The sequence below is a fragment of the Panthera leo genome, chromosome E1, assembly GCF_018350215.1.
Source record: "Panthera leo isolate Ple1 chromosome E1, P.leo_Ple1_pat1.1, whole genome shotgun sequence".
NCBI lineage: Eukaryota > Metazoa > Chordata > Mammalia > Carnivora > Felidae > Panthera > Panthera leo.
The window spans coordinates 39,312,979-39,333,243 of NC_056692.1; the positions used below are offsets into that span (position 1 = coordinate 39,312,979).

Genomic DNA, 20,265 nt, shown 5'->3' on the forward strand with positions numbered 1-20,265 from the left:
TATATCCCAAAAGCCTATGACTTCAGTAGAAAAGATGATGTTACAAAAATCTCCTTGCTGGCCAAATGGAGAAACCAGTAAATCATTCTGTCACTGATGGTACTGAGTAAAAATTCAATAATAGTAATGTTATTGATATTTGATGATGACTTGTAATCATGGCATTACTCTGATACAGTCTTACAGCTTGAATTCATGCCCACTTCCTCTGAGAACCCCAATCCAAGAAATTCATTTAAGATGTTTTCAGGTTGGTACTGCTCCATAGTACCCTGGGGAAATCATCTCTGTCCTGACCCTGCAGGACTCCCAAAGTCAAATTCCAACCATATACACACTCATAATGAAATAAACGTGTGAGGAAACAAACCCATATGACTAAGAGTCAACCCTAACTAGAGTCTACAGAATAGGACATCAAAGACCAACGATAATAAGATCATAAGAAAGTGTATGCAAAAAAAGTGTGGTTTTTGTGTTTAGGGAAGTGAAAGAGAGAACCGCAGGTGTTACAAATGAATGAGTGACTATCAAAAATGACTAGGTAAATTTGAAAAAGAAATGAGAAGAGAAAATAAATGGATAAAGAGCATTAGGAGGACACTTATCATGATGGGCACTGAGCAACATATAGAATTGTTGGATCACTATATTGTACACCTGAAACTAATAGAACACTGTGTGTTAATTATACTTCAATAAAAATAAGAAATGGGAAATATAATACCTAAAATTGAAAATTTCAACTGAGCATTAAGCAACAGATAAGACATAACTGAGAAGAAAATAAGTAAATTGTAGGGAAAATGATAAGGTATTCTAAATGAAAGAGAATGAGACAGAGGGAGAGCAAGAGAGAGAGAGACTGGAGAGAAATTTTGGCACGCTTTTGATTGGAGTCACCCTAAAGACAACACTAACAGAATGGGACAGTGGGTAAGAATTTTCTAGAATAGACTAGAAATAGTCCTCCAATAGAAGAGGCAAAGTGAATTTAAGAATCTACTTCTAGGGGCGCCTGGGTGGCGCAGTCGGTTAAGCGTCCCACTTCAGCTAGGTCACGATCTCGCGGTCTGTGAGTTCGAGCCCCGTGTCAGGCTCTGGGCTGATGGCTCGGAGCCTGGAGCCTGTTTCCGATTCTGTGTCTCCCTCTCTCTCTGCCCCTCCCCCGTTCATGCTCTGTCTCTCTCTGTCCCAAAAATAAATAAAAAACGTTGAAAAAAAAATTAAAAAAAAAAAAGAATCTACTTCTAGTCACATTATAGTGATGCCGAAGAACACCAAAGACAAGGAAAAGACCATAAAGCAGCCAGAGAAAATAGAGATCATCTACAAAGGAACCATAATCAGACTGTCAGCAGCTTCCATTAGCAACAATAGAAATTCAAAGACACTGGAATGATCTCTACAAAATATTAAGAAAAGATAATTCTCACATTAAAACTCAGCACCAAACAGAAATGTCTTTCAAGAATAAGGTGTGGATTCTGGGAACTCATGGCAATAATGGCAGAATTTTTGAATTCTTACATAGAGATCACACAGAACAATTATATCACAAAACCAGAGACCCATGTACAACTTTTATTATTTTTTACTTACTTTATTATTATTTTATTTATTTTGAGAGAGAGGGAGAGGGAGAGAGAGACTCCTAAGCAGGCTCTGTGCTGCCAGTGCAGAGCTTGATTCAGGGCTTGATCTCATGAAAGGTGAGATCATGAGCTGAACTGAAATCAAGAGTCAGATGTTGAACCAACTGAGCCACCCAAGCACCCTCCCTCCATGTACAACTTTTCTAACAAATCTAGGGGGCAAGGTATTATCAAGAAACCCAAAATATAAGCTGATAGAACAAACTACCATTAGCCTTAAGACCTGCATGTTGGAAGCATTTCTGTGGGAAAAAGAGGGAATCCAGAGGCACCTGAAGGGTCTGATTACAGGAGAAAAATGGAAGGCCAACTGAAAATGACAGCAGGTGAATTTGAGGAGGAAGGTGAAACTGTAACTTGAAACTGGGTTTGCCACTTGGTGGGTATTGAGCCAAAAGACACAACCAAGCCAAATAATAGCAAAATCAAGGGTTTTATTTACAACAGGTAAGGAGAACATATGGATATTTGCCACAGCAGTGTCTCCCCAAACAACAAAATTAGAGAAGTTTTAAGCTAAGAATGCATGTGTATTCACAGAGGGACTTAGGGAGAATTTAGTAGAGAATTGGGCAAAAATCATCCTAAGTGGACAGAGTCTAGGTCCTAGTTGATTGAAGTCATGGGGGCCAGCATGGGTCAGCATCATCCATTCTCTGCTCTAGTTAGTCTGGTATTGGAGTGCTCAGAGGGGTTTAAATCCTGTGAAAAAACAACTCAAGGATGTGTGTTAGGTCAATCTTTACTTTTGAAACAGCACTGGAAGGCTTATTATTGATTTGTTGCCTCGGATGTGGTTACGCTATTCCCTTGCCTGGTGGAGAATTAGTTGTTGCATTCCCTTTATTCCCTTAAAATCTTGAACTACTGAGATTTTTGCATTTCTTTGTAATTCCAGCACTTCCTAGGAAGTTCTTCTAGAAGTGTGCTTGGGCAAGTTGTGCTGGTCAGGCATAGACCACAACATGGCTGGGGGCCTAAAATGACTTCTCTTATGTTGAGAAAGCTGTAACTCATCTTTCTTTTTCTGGGGACCCCTAACCCTATCTGCCTACAAAACTGGGAGAATTTTGCCCATCCAGAAGTAGGTGAGTGAAAAGAGTCTTGCCATTAGGTGAGAGGAAAATAGTCTAGATTCTGTGAATTCTCAAAATTCACAAAAAGCTGTGGTTCCCTTCCAAGAGAGCATCCCACCATGAGAAGAAACCCCAGAAAGAAGAATCAAAACTGATCAGAATAGGGTCAGTAGAAATGAAGGAAAGTGAAGGTCCAGACAGGAAATTTGAAATCAAGCCAATATATTTTTGAACACTTGATGAAAACTGAGAAAAAGGAGCTCTGTGCACTTAGAAAAGCTTTGTGGAACTATATTCATTCTAGAAGTTCAGGAACATGAATTGCCTAAAAAATGAAAAAAAGAAAAGGATTGAAGTAAAATCCTACAAAATGCTAGCACACAAAAACAAAAAAAATTTAGGAGCTAAATTACATCTCTATAGAAAATGGGAGTATGCCAGAAAGACACATTTGCAAAACAGATTAAGATATAACCTACCATTTCAAAGTGATCTAAAGTGAGTTAAAAATGATGGAATGAAAGAAAAAAAAAAACTACATAAACCATAGTTGGGACACTTAGAAATGAGGAGACAGAACTTAGGAAAGGGTAAGAAATAAAAGCAAGAAATCATTACACTGAATAAGTTACAAACACAATAAGAAGTTTAAAGAAAATCAGTTCCCAGAGAAAATACATATTCTGGAAATGCACAATCTCAAATAAAATATTAGCAAATACAACTCAATAGTATATTAAATAGCATGCACTATTCCAAGGGAGCTATTTATAGAAAAGGAGGATGGCTAATATTACATGGATAAAAATGTCATATGACAAAAATCCTATTACCATCTCAAAAGTACTAAAAGGAAAACATGGGCGGGGCACCTGGGTGGCTCTGTTGGTTGAAGAGTCCAACTCTTGATTTCAGCTCAGGTCATGATCCCAGGGTCGTGAGATCATGCCCAGCATCAGGCTCTGCGCCCAGTGTCGAGCCTGCCCAAGATTCTCTCTCTCTCCCTCTGCCCTTCCCCTCTGCTCCTGTTCTCTCTCTCTCAAGTTAAAAAAAAAAAAAAAAAAAAGAAAGAAAGAAAAAAAAAGAAAAGAAAAACATGGGCAATTTTACTTATAATATTGTAATGACAAAGACCTTTCTCAGCAGATGTAAAACTCAGAATCTATGATATATACACCTATATCTATCTATATATAGACATACAATATATGTATATGACAATGTATTATAAAATTCTTTGTGATGACAAAAAAAATTAAAAATCACAACAGCAACACATTTGCATCACCCAATAACAAATGGTAATTCACTTCCCTTGTAATGAGCTCCCACAAATCTTGGGTATTTGTTAAAAGAAGAGATATTGGGGTGCCTGAGTGGCTCATTCAGTTAAGTGCCATCTCTTGATTTTGGCTCAGGTCATGGTCTCATGGTTTGTGGGTTCCAGCCCTGCATCGGGCTTTGTGATGACAGCGTGCTGAGCCTGCTTGGGATTTTCTCTCTGCCCCTCCCCCACTCATGCTCTCTTTGAAAAACAGGGGTGGATATCAGTTTGTGATTTGTGCTTTAACAACCACCCAAGCATAGTATCTGAAGTCCTCCTTCAGATGGCAACTGATTCCTTATAAGTACACTCAGTATAGAATGTCACCACAGCAAAAAGCAACAGGCAAGGATTGGAGAAGAACATGTGATTATTGATGAGGGACCATAAGGCAAGCTGAGGACCAAGCACAAGCTAACATTACCCCCTTCCTCACTGCCCCCTGCCCCCAAGGTGGGATATGTGTGACATTCCTCAGGCACTCCTGGCTGCCTAAGGACAAAGGAAAGGACAGAAAATAAATGGTTAAATTGATAGACTCTCCACCAGTTTACAAATATCTTAGTCAATTACAAGAAAAAGGCAATCTATCATTAGCCTAATATACAGAAACCTATAGACTCAGTTTCCTGGAGCCCCAACATCACCCTCCCTCCATAGTGATGTGGGGAACAAAGGCAAGAAGGAAATGGCAGATACTGCTTCGGATTCTGTGTCTCCCTCTCTCTCTGTTCTTCCCCAGTTTGTACTGTCCCTCTCTGTCTCTCAAAAAATGAATAAATGTTTAAAAAAAATTAAAAAAAAAAGGAAATGGCAGAGAAAATTGAGTTTCCTTGTAACCTGCAGCCCATTGACAGATACTTGAGGCAGGCAGAGTAGTTTCTTTCTCCAGGAACTCCCTACTGTCTTAATATTAATGCTTTGCTAGAGGGAAAAAGAACCTTAGCTTGACAATAGCTAGGCCTCCTGAAATCTGTGAGTTTTTAACATATGGGAAATCCCTTTAAGAAACTTCCTCTTGGGGCACCTGGGTGGCTTAGTCATTAAGTGCCAGACTTCCCCTCAGTCATGATCTCAGGGTTTGTGGGTTCAAGCCCCGTGTCAGGCTCTGTGCTGACAGCTTAGAGCCTGGAGCCTGCTTCAGATTCTGTGTCTCCCTTTCTCTGCCCCTCCCCTGCTCACCCTCTGTCTGTCTCTCTCTCTCTCAAAAATAAATAAACATTAAAAAAAAAAAAAAGAAAGAAAAGAAACTTCCTCTTGACTTTACCTCCCCCAGCCCCATAGATATAATGAGTCATTCTTCACAACCCGAGTGGAGCTCTTCCTGCCCACGGGTCCTGTCCCCGTGCTTTAATAAAATCACCTTTTACACCAAAGACGTCTTCAAGAATTGTTTCTTGGCCGTCAGCTCCGAACCCCACCATCACCCCAAAACTTCATCAATTATTAGCAGAACTCCTGAAGAACTCAGGAGCCCCAGACTTCTGCAGAGTGAAGGAAAATCAGACCTAAACACCATGGGGAATTCTCACCCTCCTCAAAAGGAAGGACAGATTTAAGTCTAAATTCTGAGGATGGGATATTTGCTTGGATCTATGAACTCAACGGAACAGAAAGGAAACACACCCAGAATTTCATTTTACGTCTGTTCCTTTGCTAAAAAGATACACAGGGAATTCTGGTTTGTTCCCTTGGCAAGAAATTGTTAAAAAACAAAATTCAGCTGAGTAAATTTGAAGATCTAATTGGCTTCATTAAACAATGCATGAATTGGGCAGCATTCCACCTAGCAAGTCGAGTGGTGCTCCAAGGAGCTGTACAAAATGGAAGGCTTTTTATAGGAAGGAGGGTAAAGCAAGAGGGTATTGGCAACAGAAAAAAACAAAAGGATTTTTACTTCTTCTTTTTTGGGGGAAGAGAAGGGCAGATTTTTTGCTTTTTGTTTTATCATGCAGATGACCTCATCATTTCCTATCAGGAAATTTCAGATGGACCGTTAAAAGGTCACATTGCTGGAATAGGTTGAAACTGTAATTAAGTTTTGGTTTGCTGCTATGGGGGGGGGGCATATGACTTCATTTTAGACTTGTAATTTCTTCTTCTTTTTAAAAAATGTTGGTTTATTTTGAGACAGAGAGAGAGTGTGAGTGAGGGAGAGGCAGAGAGAGAAGCCCAACTCTGGGCTGATATTGTGGAGCCCAATAAGGGGCTGTATCTCAGGAACTGTGAGACCATGACCTGAGCTGAAATCAAGAGTTGGATGCTTAACCATCTGAACCATGCAGACACCCCTTTTCTTTTTCTCTTTCTTTTTCTTTCTTTTTCTTTCTTTCTTTCTTTCTTTCTTTCTTTCTTTCTTTCTTTCTTTCTTTCTTTTTTCTTTTTTCTTTCTTTCTTTCTTTCTTTCTTTCTTTCTTTTTCTTTCTTCTTCCTTCCTTCCTTCCTTTCTCTCTCTTTCTTTTTTCCTTCCTTCCTTGTTTCCTTCCTTCCTTCCTCTCTCTTTCTCTCTTTCTTTCAACAAAATGATGACTTAGAGTTATTTGCTTTTCTTTTGAATCTTGTCACATCAACAGCACCCTTACCACAAAGTGCAATGTGTGCTCACTGTACCACGGCAGGAGTATGACCCTGATTCCAATCCAGGGTGTGGGTTTTTTCCCCACACCAAGGAATCCTCTGGCACAATTGTCAGTAGCAATTATCCCACCGTCTACCTGGAGAGAGGTGAAGGGTTCAGTCCTGTAAGACTGCTCACTCTACCTCCAACTAGTTCAGACCTCAATCTCAAGTCTGGGCTGTCACTTGTGTCTCTAAACCACTGGCTGCAGATCACAGGTTTCCCCAGGGTCCCCTCCTTGGGTTGATTATTTCGTTAGGGTGGTTCACAGAACTCAGAGAAACATTTTGCTCATTAAATCACCGGTTTATTATAAGAGGATAGAAGTCAGAAACAGTTACATGGAAGAGATGTATATGGCGTGGTATGGGAAAGAGCACAGAGCTTCTGTGCCTTCTCTGGATGTACCACTCCCCCCAGGTCTCCACATGTTCATCCACCTGGAAGCCCTGCAAACCCTGTCCTTGGGGGTTTTTATGGAGGCTTCATTTCATAGGTGTGGTTGATTAAATCATTGGCCTTTAGTGATTGAACTTAAGCTCCTCCCCCCTCTCCCCTCCCGGGTGGTGGGGTTGGGGGTGGGACTGAAAAGTTCTAACCCCCTCATCCCAAGGTTGGCTCATCTGGCAACCACCCTCCATGTTTAGTTTCCAAAAGTCACCTCGTTAACATCACAAAAGAATCTCAAAACCTCTCCACACCTTGGAACTTCCAAGGATTTGGGGAGCTCTGTGCCAGGAATGGGATGAAAATATGTTTCTTATTAGAAATCGCTGTATCACACCAGGAAAAGCCGGTCACCATGGAGACAGTGTTTTTAAAATCAATGTGTTATGAGCACACCTGATAAGCCGGGCTGGCTTCATCACTGGGAAATCTGTGCAGCACACAAGGTCTCATGTTCCAAACGACCTCACGCTTGGTTTCATGCTTTTCTGTTACCATCTTGATAGTCTTAATAATTTTATCCCTGAACTTGGGTCTTGTAAGCGAAGGCCGCTGGGGCAATGGGACAAGTGTCTGAGCAGAGGAGTATGGAAATATGTCTGTATGTCCATGACCGAGTAAGTAGAGTTTCTGACAACCCCGAGAGGCCAGGCTTTCCTTCAAGTAGAATTTGTTTCAGATGCAGAAAGAAGGCAGCGGTGTTCTAAGAAACATGAACTTCCAAGGAAACTTATCGCATATTGTTATATCCCTGTATGCTGAAAACAATGCTATGGAAAGATAGGGCAACTCCCTGCTTCTTTTCCTGTCTCTTTGTTAATCATCAGTATGCCAATGGCATGCATTCGTAGGATGTGAGCATACAGTAAAAACTTGGTTTGCGAGCATAATTTGTTCTGGAGACGCACTTGTAATCCAAAGCACTTGTATATCTGAGGGGATTTCAAGAACCATTGGCTCGGTTGTGATCATGTGACATTTGGCGTCACACAGGACTCATGTTGCAAGACATCGCTCAGCTTATCAAGTTAAAATTTATTAGACATGTTGCCTTGTCTTGCGGAACACTCGCAGAACAAGTTACTCACAATCCAAGGTTTTACTGTTTAAAGAAGTGAAAGAAAACGAGCTGAGTTGGTTTGGTGCAGTGTTTCCACTGTTTTGGTAAGAACAAAATACACACATATTTGTAGGGGCTAACAAAAGGCAGCCTGCCCCAAAATATGCTACTTTGGCATACTGACTATTTTAAATAAAAGCTACTTAAGAAAGCCTGTACAAGAAGGACATTCGAACCCTCCTCTCTGTCCCTCTGAAAGCAGGAAATAAATCTCCTATGTGAAACATACCCTCTCTGTACCAAGAGGTAAAGAGACATCCTTATTACCAGAGATGGGAAATTTAGAGCCAAGAAAGTCGTGTAAACAACTCTTGTTACTTTTTACTGATTTACTACCTTAGCCCTAATTCTGCTTAGAATTCCTTACTAATTGAAGCTCCCAAAGTTAAGTTTCCTTTGTCCTGTCTACTGCTCACAGATTTATTTTCTCTTTGTCTAAGAAGCATAAAAACTGCCTGCCTTGGTCATTTCTTTGGGTCTCACTTTCATTGTTGGGTCTCCGTGAGCATGTAGTAAGACTTTGTTGGGTTTTTTTCTCCTGTTAATCTGACTCACGTAAATTAATTCTTAGTCTAGTTGGAAGACCTTGAAAAGTCAAGGAAGAATTTTTTCCTTTCTTTCACATGTATCAGCTATGAAATATAAATTGTGTTATTTTGGAGATTCTGTACACAAGTTAAATGTTCTTATATTCGAGTTTAAAATGGGTATTTCCCAACACAAAAATGAATGGCAAAATTTATGCCAATAACTTAAAATTTTAATTTTTATTTACTGCGAATGACATTAAACAACAAATAAGAAAAACATGACAAGTAGAGTGTATGACTGCAGAAGAAAGGAAAACAACTTTATATTTTAGTGCCTTGAATGACACTTTTCCCCCCTGATTTTTGAACAAGAAGACTCCACATTTTCATCCTGTACTTACACCTGCAAATTATGCATCTGGCCCTGTATGCTGTATATTTGGAAGAGTATTTGAACTCCCACGTGACTGCTGTGTTGTTGGGGAGAATTCCTGCCTTCACTGGAACTTCTCATCAGAATCAGACCACATATTACAGAAATAGGAGAGCCACTCTCCTTTTAGGGAATGTAACATCTATTAAGACTGCTTACCATACATTTTGATCCAGAAACATAGAAAGACACAGTAACTGTAATGAATGATGGGGTTTTGCAGTGATGGTGGAATTCAGAGCTGATGGCCAAGAAAGAATTCTTGAAGACATCTTAGGTGCAAAAAAGGTGATTTTATTAAAGCACGGGGACAGGACCTGTGGACAGAAAGAGCTGCACTGGGGTTGTGAAGAGTGACTGGTTATATATACTATGGAGCTGGGGGACATAAAGTCAAGTTTCTTAAAGGGATTTCCATATGCTAAAGAAGACTCACAGAGTCCTGGAGGCCTAGCTATTGTCAGGCTAAGATTGTTTTTCCCTCTAGCAAAGCATTATCATTAAGACAGTAGAAAGTTCCTGGAGATTAGGCTATTGATAAGATTACCTTTTTGTTATAATTTACTAAGATATTTGTAAACTGATGGAGACTCTACCAGTTTAGCCATTTGTTTTCTGTCCTTTCCTTTGTTCTCAGGCACCCAGAAGTACCTGAGGAATGTCACACATATCCCAGCTGGGGGTGGGGGGTGTGGTAGTTTATACTTTGCCCTCAGCCTGCCTTATGCTCCCTCATCAATGTTCATCAACCTCATGAGATTTTAAATTCTAGACCAGGTCTTGGTGTGTTGAATCTGGTCTGCCTCCTGGTTTTGTATAGCTCACGAGCTAAGAATGTTTTCCTATTTTTAAATTGTTGAAAAAAAATCAAAAGAAGAGTAGTATTTCATAATACGTCAAACTTATTTGCGATTTGGGTTTTCGTGTCCATAAATAAAGTTTTTTGGGACACAGTGATGCTCATTCATTTATCTATTGTCTGTGGCCTTTTTCTGCTACAATGGCTTAGCCAAATAGTTGAAATAGAGACCTTATGCCTGCAAAGCCTGAACTGTTTGCTATCTGGGGCTTGACAGAAAAAGTTTGCTTTAGAAAAAAAGCTATTCACACAAGGTTCATTGCTGTGGATCTTTCCAGATATAATTCTGATTGTATGGGGAACAGTACCCTGGGAAGTATCCAGATCTCCAGAGTTTGATAGGTTTGCCAGTAGAATACCAGGAATGCGCCATCTAGTGATGGGATTTTTCAATCACAGGAGAATTTCTAATTTTTTTTCCAGATTATTTGCCCATGTAAAAATGGTGAGATACTTAAAGATTACACCTAGGGGCGCCTGGGTGGCTCAGTCGGTTAAACGTCCGACTTTGACTCAGGTCACGATCTCGTGGTCCATGAGTTTGAGCCGCGCATCGGGCTCTGGGCTGATGGCTCGGAGCCTGGAGCCTGCTTCCGATTCTGTGTCTCCCCCTCTCTCTGCCCCTCCCCCGTTCATGCTCTGTCTCTCTCTGTCTCAAAAATAAACATTAGGGGCGCCTGGGTGGCGCAGTCGGTTAAGCGTCCGACTTCAGCCAGGTCACGATCTCGCGGTCTGTGAGTTCGAGCCCCGCGTCAGGCTCTGGGCTGACGGCTCGGAGCCTGGAGCCTGTTTCTGATTCTGTGTCTCCCTCTCTCTCTGCCCCTCCCCCGTTCATGCTCTGTCTCTCTCTGTCCCAAAAATAAAAAAAAAAAAAAAAAAAAAAAAAAAAAAAAAAATTAAAAAAAAATTAAAAAAAAAAAGATTACACCTAGTGAATGTTAATAATGCCATGTGGTATTGACTATAATTTAAAACTAGAGTGAAAGTCAATGAAAACAGATTCCATAAATATATCCCTATGCATGTAGAAAAAACATAAATCTTGAACAATTATTTATTAGTCATGAGTGAATGGAAATGAGTGCACAATCACTTTTTTATTTATTTGAAAACAAACACCCAACACCCTGTAAAAGTGAACTAAGAAACCAGGTTATTTTTGCTAAGTGATTTATCATTAAAGGTAGAAAATAATAATTTTCTTGATATTTAGAATAATGCAGTTGTGAAGAATCCTCTCCCAAATTGTTCTTTTCTCAATGGTGGCTAGAAAGGAACCCTTTGTTCTGTTTTGTTACTGGTCATTTTAGATGTCTTTTCTTCAATGGAGTGGACTCTCGATGAAAGAACTTTACCACGTTGATCTATCTCTTCAACCACTGTCTTTACCAATGTGGTTTTGGATAACTCTAGAAATAAAACACCTGTGAATACACATATTCCAGCTAAAAGATTACATGATGAAGAATTCCAGTGGTGGTTGTAATATAATATACTATGTACATTTTTGGTGAGAGAGCATGTGTAGATTTACAATAATAGTTTGCGTGGGCGGGGGGGTGGGGATGCGCCTGGGTGGCTCAGTCTGTTAAACATCTGACTTTGGCTCAGGTCATGATCTCACGTTTCATGAGTTCAAGCCCCGGGTCAGTCTCTGAGCACACAGCTCAGAGCCTAGAGCCTGCTTTGGATTCTGTATCTCCTTCTCTCTCTGTCCCTCCCCTGCTTGTTCTCTAAAATAAATACATAAATAAATAAAACATTAAAAAAAGATTTATAGTAATAGTTTGGGGTAATTTCATCCACTTAAAAATAATATTTCAAGTTCAGAGCACTTTAGTTAAAAGTACTTAAATGTAGACTGTTGCCATGGTAGATGATTGCCATTAACTCAAAAGTACTTGCTGCAGTAGAAAAAGAATTAGATTTAATTACCTTTGGGTGAACTCCCTGAGCCTCCTGATCCAAAGCGCTTTGATTTGGAGCATGAGCTACAAACAAAACAAAAACACCCCAGTTTATTCTTTAATATTTCTGGTTATCATTTAAGAGATATTCATTGAGTCAAGTGGTGAACATGAACTCAGGTGAACTCTGTATGCCAAAAATAGATGTTAATTTCCCATAAAGGAAAATATTAAAATTTTTGTGTAGAGGAAGTGGAAATAGTTGTCTTCTAAGGAAAGGATATAAAATAAGTTTGTTTCCATTTGATTTTTTTAAACTCAAGAATTCAAAACCCAAGAATATATATATTCATATATATACATAATATATTCTATATGCACAAATACAAATATGTACTTTTTAAAAACATGTAGATCCCTGGGGTTTGTATAGAGTAGTTTATTTCAGGGCAGCAGTGATATTAGGAACGGAGTGAAAGATGGGTAAAGCCTGGTGGGGGGGAGTCATCTTGAAACCTATAATGATTAACATGGATACCAAATGGGGTTTTCTGAAGGGCTGACTGGGGTCCTCCAAGGCAAATAAGGAATGGGCTGTGCCTTACAGAATGTGGAAGAGATAACCGCAGAGGCAAGAGGTGGGCACACTTCTCTGCAGTGGGAATGAAGAAGGAATGACTTGGAGGCATGAAACATGGATGGCCAGTCCATGGTTGTGGTTTAAAATAGGTAAAAACCAGGGGCGCCTGGGTGGCTCAGTTGGTTTAAGTGTCCGACTCTTGATTTCGGCTCAGATCATGATCTCGGGGTTCGTGAGTTCAAGCCTCCTATCAGGCTCTGCACTGTCAGTGCAGAGGCTGCTTGGGATTCTCTCTCTCTCCCTCTCTCTCTGCCCCCCCCCCACTCATGTGCATGCGTGCTCTCTCTTGCACTCTCTCTCAAAATAAATAAGTCAAAAAAAATTAAAAATAAGTAAAAACTGGATTTTCAAATGGTGTTACTTACTTCCCGTCTCCATCTATCAGGCGGCAGTAGGTCTCAATTTCCTTTTCTAGGTGGACCTTGATGTCGAGCAGCTGCTCGTACTCCAGTTTCTGGCCCTCCGTCTCGGTTCGGACCTGGTGCAGCTGTTCTTCCAGGGCCCCTATCTGAGCCTGGATCTGGGCGAGCTGCGTGCAGTAGTTCCCTTCGGTCTCGGTCAGGGAGCACTCCAGGGACTGTTTCTGAGGGCAGAAGATGTCAGAGCAAGGATGAAGCCACTTTGAGGACTATGCAGATCAGAGCTTCTCAGCACACGGCAGCACAGAGTGAGGTTTGGAAATCTTGGGGCTCGTCACAACCAGACAGGAGGCACAGAGGCAGGGGAAGTCACGGGCATTTACAGGGTGGGGGCCCGGGCATGCTGGATGACCTGATATAAATGGCCCTGTCCCACGAGACTTTGGACTGTTCCTGTGGACTTTTGTGCTATTTAGGCAATATTTGCTATCACGACCAACCTATATATTAATACTTTTTTGGGGAGATAGCACAAAAAGAAATCATATTGGAAATTTTATATTTTGAAATCACTTATTTATTTTGGGGTTGGTATTTGTTTTTCAATCTTATTCTGCTACTGTCTCCGGAGAGCTACTCTACCGCTGCCCCAAGGCCTTGTGTGCTGCTGTTTCTTTTTCTTCTCTGTCCCGGATTTGCTGTTGTTATTCAAAGGCCTTTTATGAAGCACTTGAGATTGAACGAATGCCTTAACAGGGGTGGGCTTTCAACACAAGGGATATATTTCATAACCCAGTACAGGTCATTATTTCCACATTACTCTTATGAACATTATACCTCCTCCTTTCCACTTGAATACCCTGTCATTTGTCTGGTCACACAATTTCTACTTCAATTAAAGTAATTTTCCTCTTTCCCTTATCATAGGTAAGGACATCTGGGTGGTCATTACTTCTCCTGATATTAGTTATTATCTGAGTGTCCACCCCCATTTCCACTCTTTCATTTTCCTTTTCTTCTCCTGATCTTACATTGTTTAAAACAAAATGTAGTTATCAAGGGAAGGTGCAAGCCTCTGTCTCTTTCATTACATGTTCTGGGATAGTTGGGCCCAAGTATTTACATATTATATATATATTTAATTAAAAATACTTTTATTTTTCCTTTTTTTTTTGCTGTCATGGCATTATGGTAGTTTAAAAATGTTTTTGTATTGCTAAATATATCATCTATTCATTCTAAGGTAAAGAGGGAGTTATGAAATACTCGTCATCACAGGCAGACACGGATGGTGTTTGATGGGGCTAAGAACCACTGACTTAATGAATAGGCCAACTGGGGCATTACCTGGGTGGTGCTGGGCTCTCCGGGGCAAAGGAGTGGAGGGTGAACAGGATGGTATTGGGGAGGAGGAGGCACCGAGAGGCAAGACGTCAGCGAGGTGTGTGCTCTGTTGTTCGAAACTTTAATTTCCCTGAGGATGTGTCCTCAGGTGGTATTCCTTTTCAAGGGTGCTAATTCTCTTCTTAGTCAGAGGGGACAGCATCCCTATCTTTACAGCCTTCCACTGTAAAGGTTAGCTTGTAGATGACGAAGGAGGAACGGATGAACTTGCCTGTATGCATACTACAGGAAGCGTATGAAAAGTTTGTATTTAGATGACTCCCAACTTACATGTGATTTGTGTACTATAGACCATGCTTAGAATTCATCTTATGACAAAAGAATCTCAAGTATTGAAGTTATGTTCTATGCCACTATTATTCTATAATTCAGTTATGTTGTCTGTTAGCATGGGCTTTTTTTTTTTTTTTTTTTTTTTGGATTATCTCCTGAACCCAAACCGTGTCACTACTGGCTTCACAGAATTAACTACTTTCTAACATCATCTCCTACGTGAAAATGCTTCCATTTTGACCTGGGAACTCAGGACTTTATTTCTTTCAACATAGCTCAGAAACGAGAGGGAAGATTGTGCCCAGGGATACAGCAGCAAGAACATGTTGCCAAGAATGGGGATACAGGGTTCCAGTGGCAGGAAAGAAGGGAATAGGGAAGAGAAGAGGGCTCCAGGAGAGGCAGGGAGAGTGTCGGGAACCAGCCAGCAGTGGTGACCAGGGTCAGGAGAAGAGGGGCACCCTGGTTAAGTTAGTCTCCAATCTAAACAGCATATAGTAAGAGAGCACGGCACCTTTCTAGGGTGGCTAAGTCAAAACAGCCTTCCTAGGGGCACCTAGATGGCTCAGTCGGTTAAGTGTCTGACTTCGGCTCAGATCACGATCTTATGGTTTGTGAGTTTGAGCCCTGCATTGGGCTCTCTGCTGCCAGCACAGAGCCCGCTTTGGATTCTCTGTCCCTCTCTTTCTCTGTCCCTCCCCCTGCTTACCACTCTCTCTCTCAAAAATAAATAACCATAAAAAAAAAATAAAAGAATAGTCTTCCTATAGTTTTGAGTCATCTTTACCTTCTCTGCTCACTGCCCCATTCGTATTAACAGTGGTTCTTTCCTTTGGGTTACAGCCTAGTGTCCTCAGGGAGCGTGAACCCCTGATGAGGACAGGGGCGCTTGGGCCACATGTATGTGGTAATTCTCAAAATCAAGCTTTTCGGGTGCTGCCAGCTCACACCCCAGAAGGGAAGCCCGTTTTAGCCCTGGCTCGTCTCCATGGTAACCTGGGAACTAACTGGCAGGAGGTGCCAGGGTGGCTGAAAGCCCAGCTCTGTGAGGTGGGTGGGGAGGAAGAGGCTGATGGGGCTCATCGGGATTCAGATGTGTACCTTTTCCTCTGCGGGGTGAACAGCACCACGCGGCTTTCACTGGCTCCCTCAGTACCAGGAGATGCCGGTGACGCTAGGTCGGCCTTGTGTGGCCCCCTGACATTGGCCTGACACTTAGTTTTCAGGTGGGGCAATACTGCTGCCGCTGGCTCTGCGGGGCTTGAGGACGGGGCCGCGGGAAATGTGGGCTATTTTCACGAACCGGGCGCTGAGCGCCGGCCGGGAAGGAAACCCTCAGTGATCTCGGGGAGGAAGAAACGCTCTGTCTCTTTCTGGGGGTCTCAGTGTCTGTCTTCCCTGTTCTCGTCCGCTCTAAGTATTTGTAGGTAAAGCAAAGCTCTAACAGGGAGGGAGGGCTTCGGTTAGAGTCGCGACCTGCAGGCCGACCCGCGCCCTCGCCTACCATTGCCAGGAGCGACTGCAGCTCGATCTCCAGGGTCTGCAGGCTGCGCTTCATGTCGGTCAGCTCGCTCCTGGCCGAAGTGGCCGCGCCCGCGTGGTCGGAGATCTGCTGCTGCAGGGTGGCGCTCTGGAAGGCGGGGTGCAGAGGGGTGAGCGGGCCTGCGCCCACCGGGCAGGGCTGGGGCGTGGGGGTGGGGGTGGGGGCGGCCTCACCTTCTCGTTGAACCAGGCCTCCGCGTCCCTGCGGTTCTGCTCGGCCAGGTCTTCGTACTCGGCCCGCATGTTGTTCAGCAGGACCGTGAGGTCCACGCCGGGCGCCGCGTTCATCTCCACGTTCACGTTCCCGCCCGCCGCGCACTGCAGGGCCTGCATTTCCTGCAGGGAGACGATAACGTGACCCTGGGGCAGTTCATGTGCCGGGCGCGTGTGACTGCTTCTCCGCGCTCTAGGCTGTGGCCTGACTTCCCAGCCCTCCACCCCGTGACTCTTCCCTCTCCCCGTTTCTCTTTTCATGTTTCCTTTCCTTCCCCCCTCGCCCCCCTCCCCCATTCTCCCCTTTGGGACAGCTAGATTTGGTGGTGTTTTAGGCGTTTCTGTCATAGGGTGTTTTCTGAAAACCTTTCATCCATTGTTTTGGAGACTATTTTGGGGAGATAACCATAAAAAAAAAAGCGTATGAAGCTGCCTGGTGTAAGGTGTCAAATAATGGGTTTATTATTGTGTTTATGTTCAACATTAAAGCCAGGCTCACTAAGTGGAGAAAACAGTGACATCTTTTCCAAGTCAGAGAGGTCTTTAGTGAGGTTAACCTCAAGATAAGTTTTTATGAATGAAAGAAATAAATGTAGTGCAAACAAAAAGGGGTGTATTAGTGCAAAAGCAATGCGCCATTTTCAGAAGGATAGAATATTATATCAGCCTAAAAAATGGAAGGGTACAGATCAAATGCTTAATATTTATTACCTCGGAGACGAGATCAGAAGGGCAGAGGGTGGGAGAAAGAAAATTCTTCATAAATGCCTTGGCATTGTTTGAATTATTGTAATGAGTACGGAATACTGTTGTAATGCAATGCCACCCCCCAAAGTATTTAAAATGTACAGAATGGCGGTTTGACTAGAAGTAAAGCTTCTCCTACCTCTTCGTGGTTCTTCTTGAGGTACCTCAACTCTTCGCTCAGGGATTCGTACTGCAGCTCCTGGTCGGTCCTGCAGAGCGTCAGTTCGTCTAGGACTCTCCGCAGCCCGTTGATGTCAGCCTCTGTGTTTTGGTGAAGGGCGAGCTCATTTTCATACCTTGGGGGGCATTAAATGAATTTCAACACAAGTTAGACTCTCTCAAGAGGCAGGAAAATAGAACCTCAATTGCTTTAAGCTGAACACCGGAAATTGAATTGGGACTCAAAATATTATAAAAGTATACATGGAAAGCCTTCTTTCACTCCTCTCTTATCCAGTTCTGTGTAGGATAATCGGCATTTATTTAGTGACACAAATTCTGATAGCGGATCCCAATAAAATAAAAATTTGCCATTGTATTATTTTTATTTTTAAAAATTTTTAAATTTTTTTTTTTTATTTTTGAGACAGAGGGAGACAGATCGTGAGGGGGGGGGGGGTGGGGACAGAGAGAGAGGGAGACACAGAATCTGAAACAGGCTCCAGGCTCTGAGCTGTCAGCACAGAGCCTGACGCGGGGCTTGAACTCACGAACCGTGAGATCATGACCTGAGCTGAAGTGGGAGGCTCAACCGACTGAGCCACCCAGGCGCCCGCCATTTTATTATTTTTATTAATTTTTTTTATGTTTATTTATTTTTGACACAGAGAGAGAGAGAGAGAGAGAGAGAGGCAGAGCGTGAGAGTGGAGGGGAAGAGAGAAAGGGAGACCCAGAATCCAAAGTAGGCTCCAAGCTCTGAGCTATCAGCACAGAGCCCAACGTGGGGCTGGAATTCATGAACAGCAAGATCATGATCTGAGCTGAAGTCGGACACTTAACTGACAACTCAGGTGCCCCCAAATATGCCATTTTATTTATTTATTTTTAATTTAATTAAAAAAATTTTTTTTGCCATTTTAGAATTTTATCTTAGTTATTCGTTTTCCTTACTTGATGCATATTTTATGAACATCTACTTTGTGCTTGGCTCTATTCCAGGCAGGCATAGAAATACAGTGATGTTTTGCCTCAAGAATGTAATAAATATGTATAAATTTTGAGCATAGCTGATTGCAATATTATAATGTGCTTTAAGCCATATGGTATTGTAGTATTATAACATGCATTACTTACTATCATCTTTCAGAGTGTATACTCCTTGGGATAAAATTGAAATTTTATTTAGCATATTAAATAGACAGGAAACATTTTCTCGAGAGTGATTGTTTTCCATCACTTACTTTAGCCGGAAGTCATCCGCAGCCAGTCTGGCATTGTCAATATGCAGAATTACGTTAGCGTTAGCAATAGTGGAAGAGATAACCTAGAAGCCAAAAGGGAGGACAGGACAAATACGCCAGCTCTTACAATTTCTCAGCAAATAAAAAATTTGACACAATTAACTTTGCATAAAAATCCTATTTCCTTAAGTAACAGCCAAAATACTTAAAATTTTCATTAAAAAATTACAAATATGGTTATTTCTTCTCCTATACTCATATAACCTTTAGAATGTGACACTTATCAATGAATATATTTCAAAACTGGCAACATTAAAAAAATTTTTTTTAACATTTATTTACTTCTGAGAGAAAGAGGGAGAGAGACAGAGGCATGAGTGGGGGAGAGGCAGAGAGAGGGAGACACAGAATCCGAAGCAGTCTCCAGGCTCTGAGCTGTCAGCACAGAGCCCAACACGGGGCTGAAACTCACGGACCTGGAGATCATGACCTGAGCTGAAGTCGGACACTTAACGGACTGAGTCACCCAGGCGCCCCACTAGTAACACTTTTTTAAATACATTTTTTAAAAAGTTTATTTATTTATTTTGAGAGAGAGAGGGAATGTGAGCAGGAGAGGGGCAGAGAGAGAGAAAGAGAATCCCAGGCAGGCTCCACATTGTCAGCACTGAGTCTGATGTGGGGCTCAAACTCACAAATTGTGAGATCATGACCTGAGCTGAAATCAAGAGTCAGACACTTAACAGACTGAGCCACCCAAGCACCCCCCCAACAAACCTTGTAACATTTAAGTTACTTGGAAACCATGATTCAAAGTGCGTATTTTTGACTAATAGGAAGAATGTTTTATCAAAAGAAATAATAAATATGATATAAATGACAGATAACAGTTATGAGGCATTTCCTGTTCTAGTTTTATGTCTTTGGGTAGGTAATTCTTAGTTTTAAATACTTTGAGTATTTCCAAATTTGTAATTTCTCACCTTATTCTTAAGTTCTTCAATTATCTGGTAGTATCTGCTATAGTCATGATCAAGTCCACGGCAAGATCCAGGCCCGTATTTATCATACCAGCCCTTGATTTTTCTCTCTAGTTCGGCATTTGCCTCCTCCAGAGCTCGCACGTTTCCCAGGTAGGATGCCAAGCGGTCGTTAAGATTCTGCATGGTCACCTTCTCATTCCCGGACAGAAGTCCCCCTTCACTTCCAGCAAAGCCAGCACAAGCAGCGTTTCCAAGGACGCCACCAGCATGGTTCCCCCCAGGAACATTGCCCAGGCCCCCTCCCAAGGCACAGGAAAATCCACTTCCAGCCACAGAGCTGCCACATGCATTGCTGCCTGCAAAGCCTAAGCCTCCACTGGATGGTCTGACAGACCCAGCTCCAGACCATAAGCAAATATGCCTAGACCCACTAGAAAATCGGAGAGACATGATAGGATGAGAAACGTTCACCCTGTCTGGAAGAAGATAGGAGTAATTTCAAAGGAGAACAGAATATCATGTGCTGATGGTGTCTTTGGGCTTTTATACACAATTGTTGGGGTGTTTCTATTTGAGTTATGCATGCCAGAAGAGAAATGGCATCATTCAGATTAGCATGAAATTATGTATAATTAGGTAATTTTTTTTTTTTGTAAATTGATGTCTAACATCCCTGGCTGTTGCTTTGGGGTATTTTTTATCTTAAATATAACAGGGTTAGTTCTATATTAAGTT

The 20,265-nt window shown here is 41.9% G+C and overlaps 1 protein-coding gene across 1 annotated transcript; it reads right to left on the minus strand.

Annotated features, from left to right (window-relative positions):
* Positions 1–11,139: 11,139 nt before the first annotated feature.
* Positions 11,140–19,980, minus strand: KRT28 (keratin 28). The gene is made up of 8 exons (XM_042915850.1): positions 19,531–19,980; positions 18,548–18,630; positions 17,286–17,442; positions 16,361–16,522; positions 16,149–16,274; positions 12,974–13,191; positions 11,997–12,052; positions 11,140–11,470 (listed from the first exon to the last, which is right to left on the minus strand). Exons 1-8 carry the CDS (start codon positions 19,978–19,980, stop codon positions 11,328–11,330), a joined length of 1,395 nt encoding a protein of 464 aa, XP_042771784.1. The 3' UTR covers positions 11,140–11,327.
* Between the last annotated feature and the right edge of the window lie 285 nt (positions 19,981–20,265).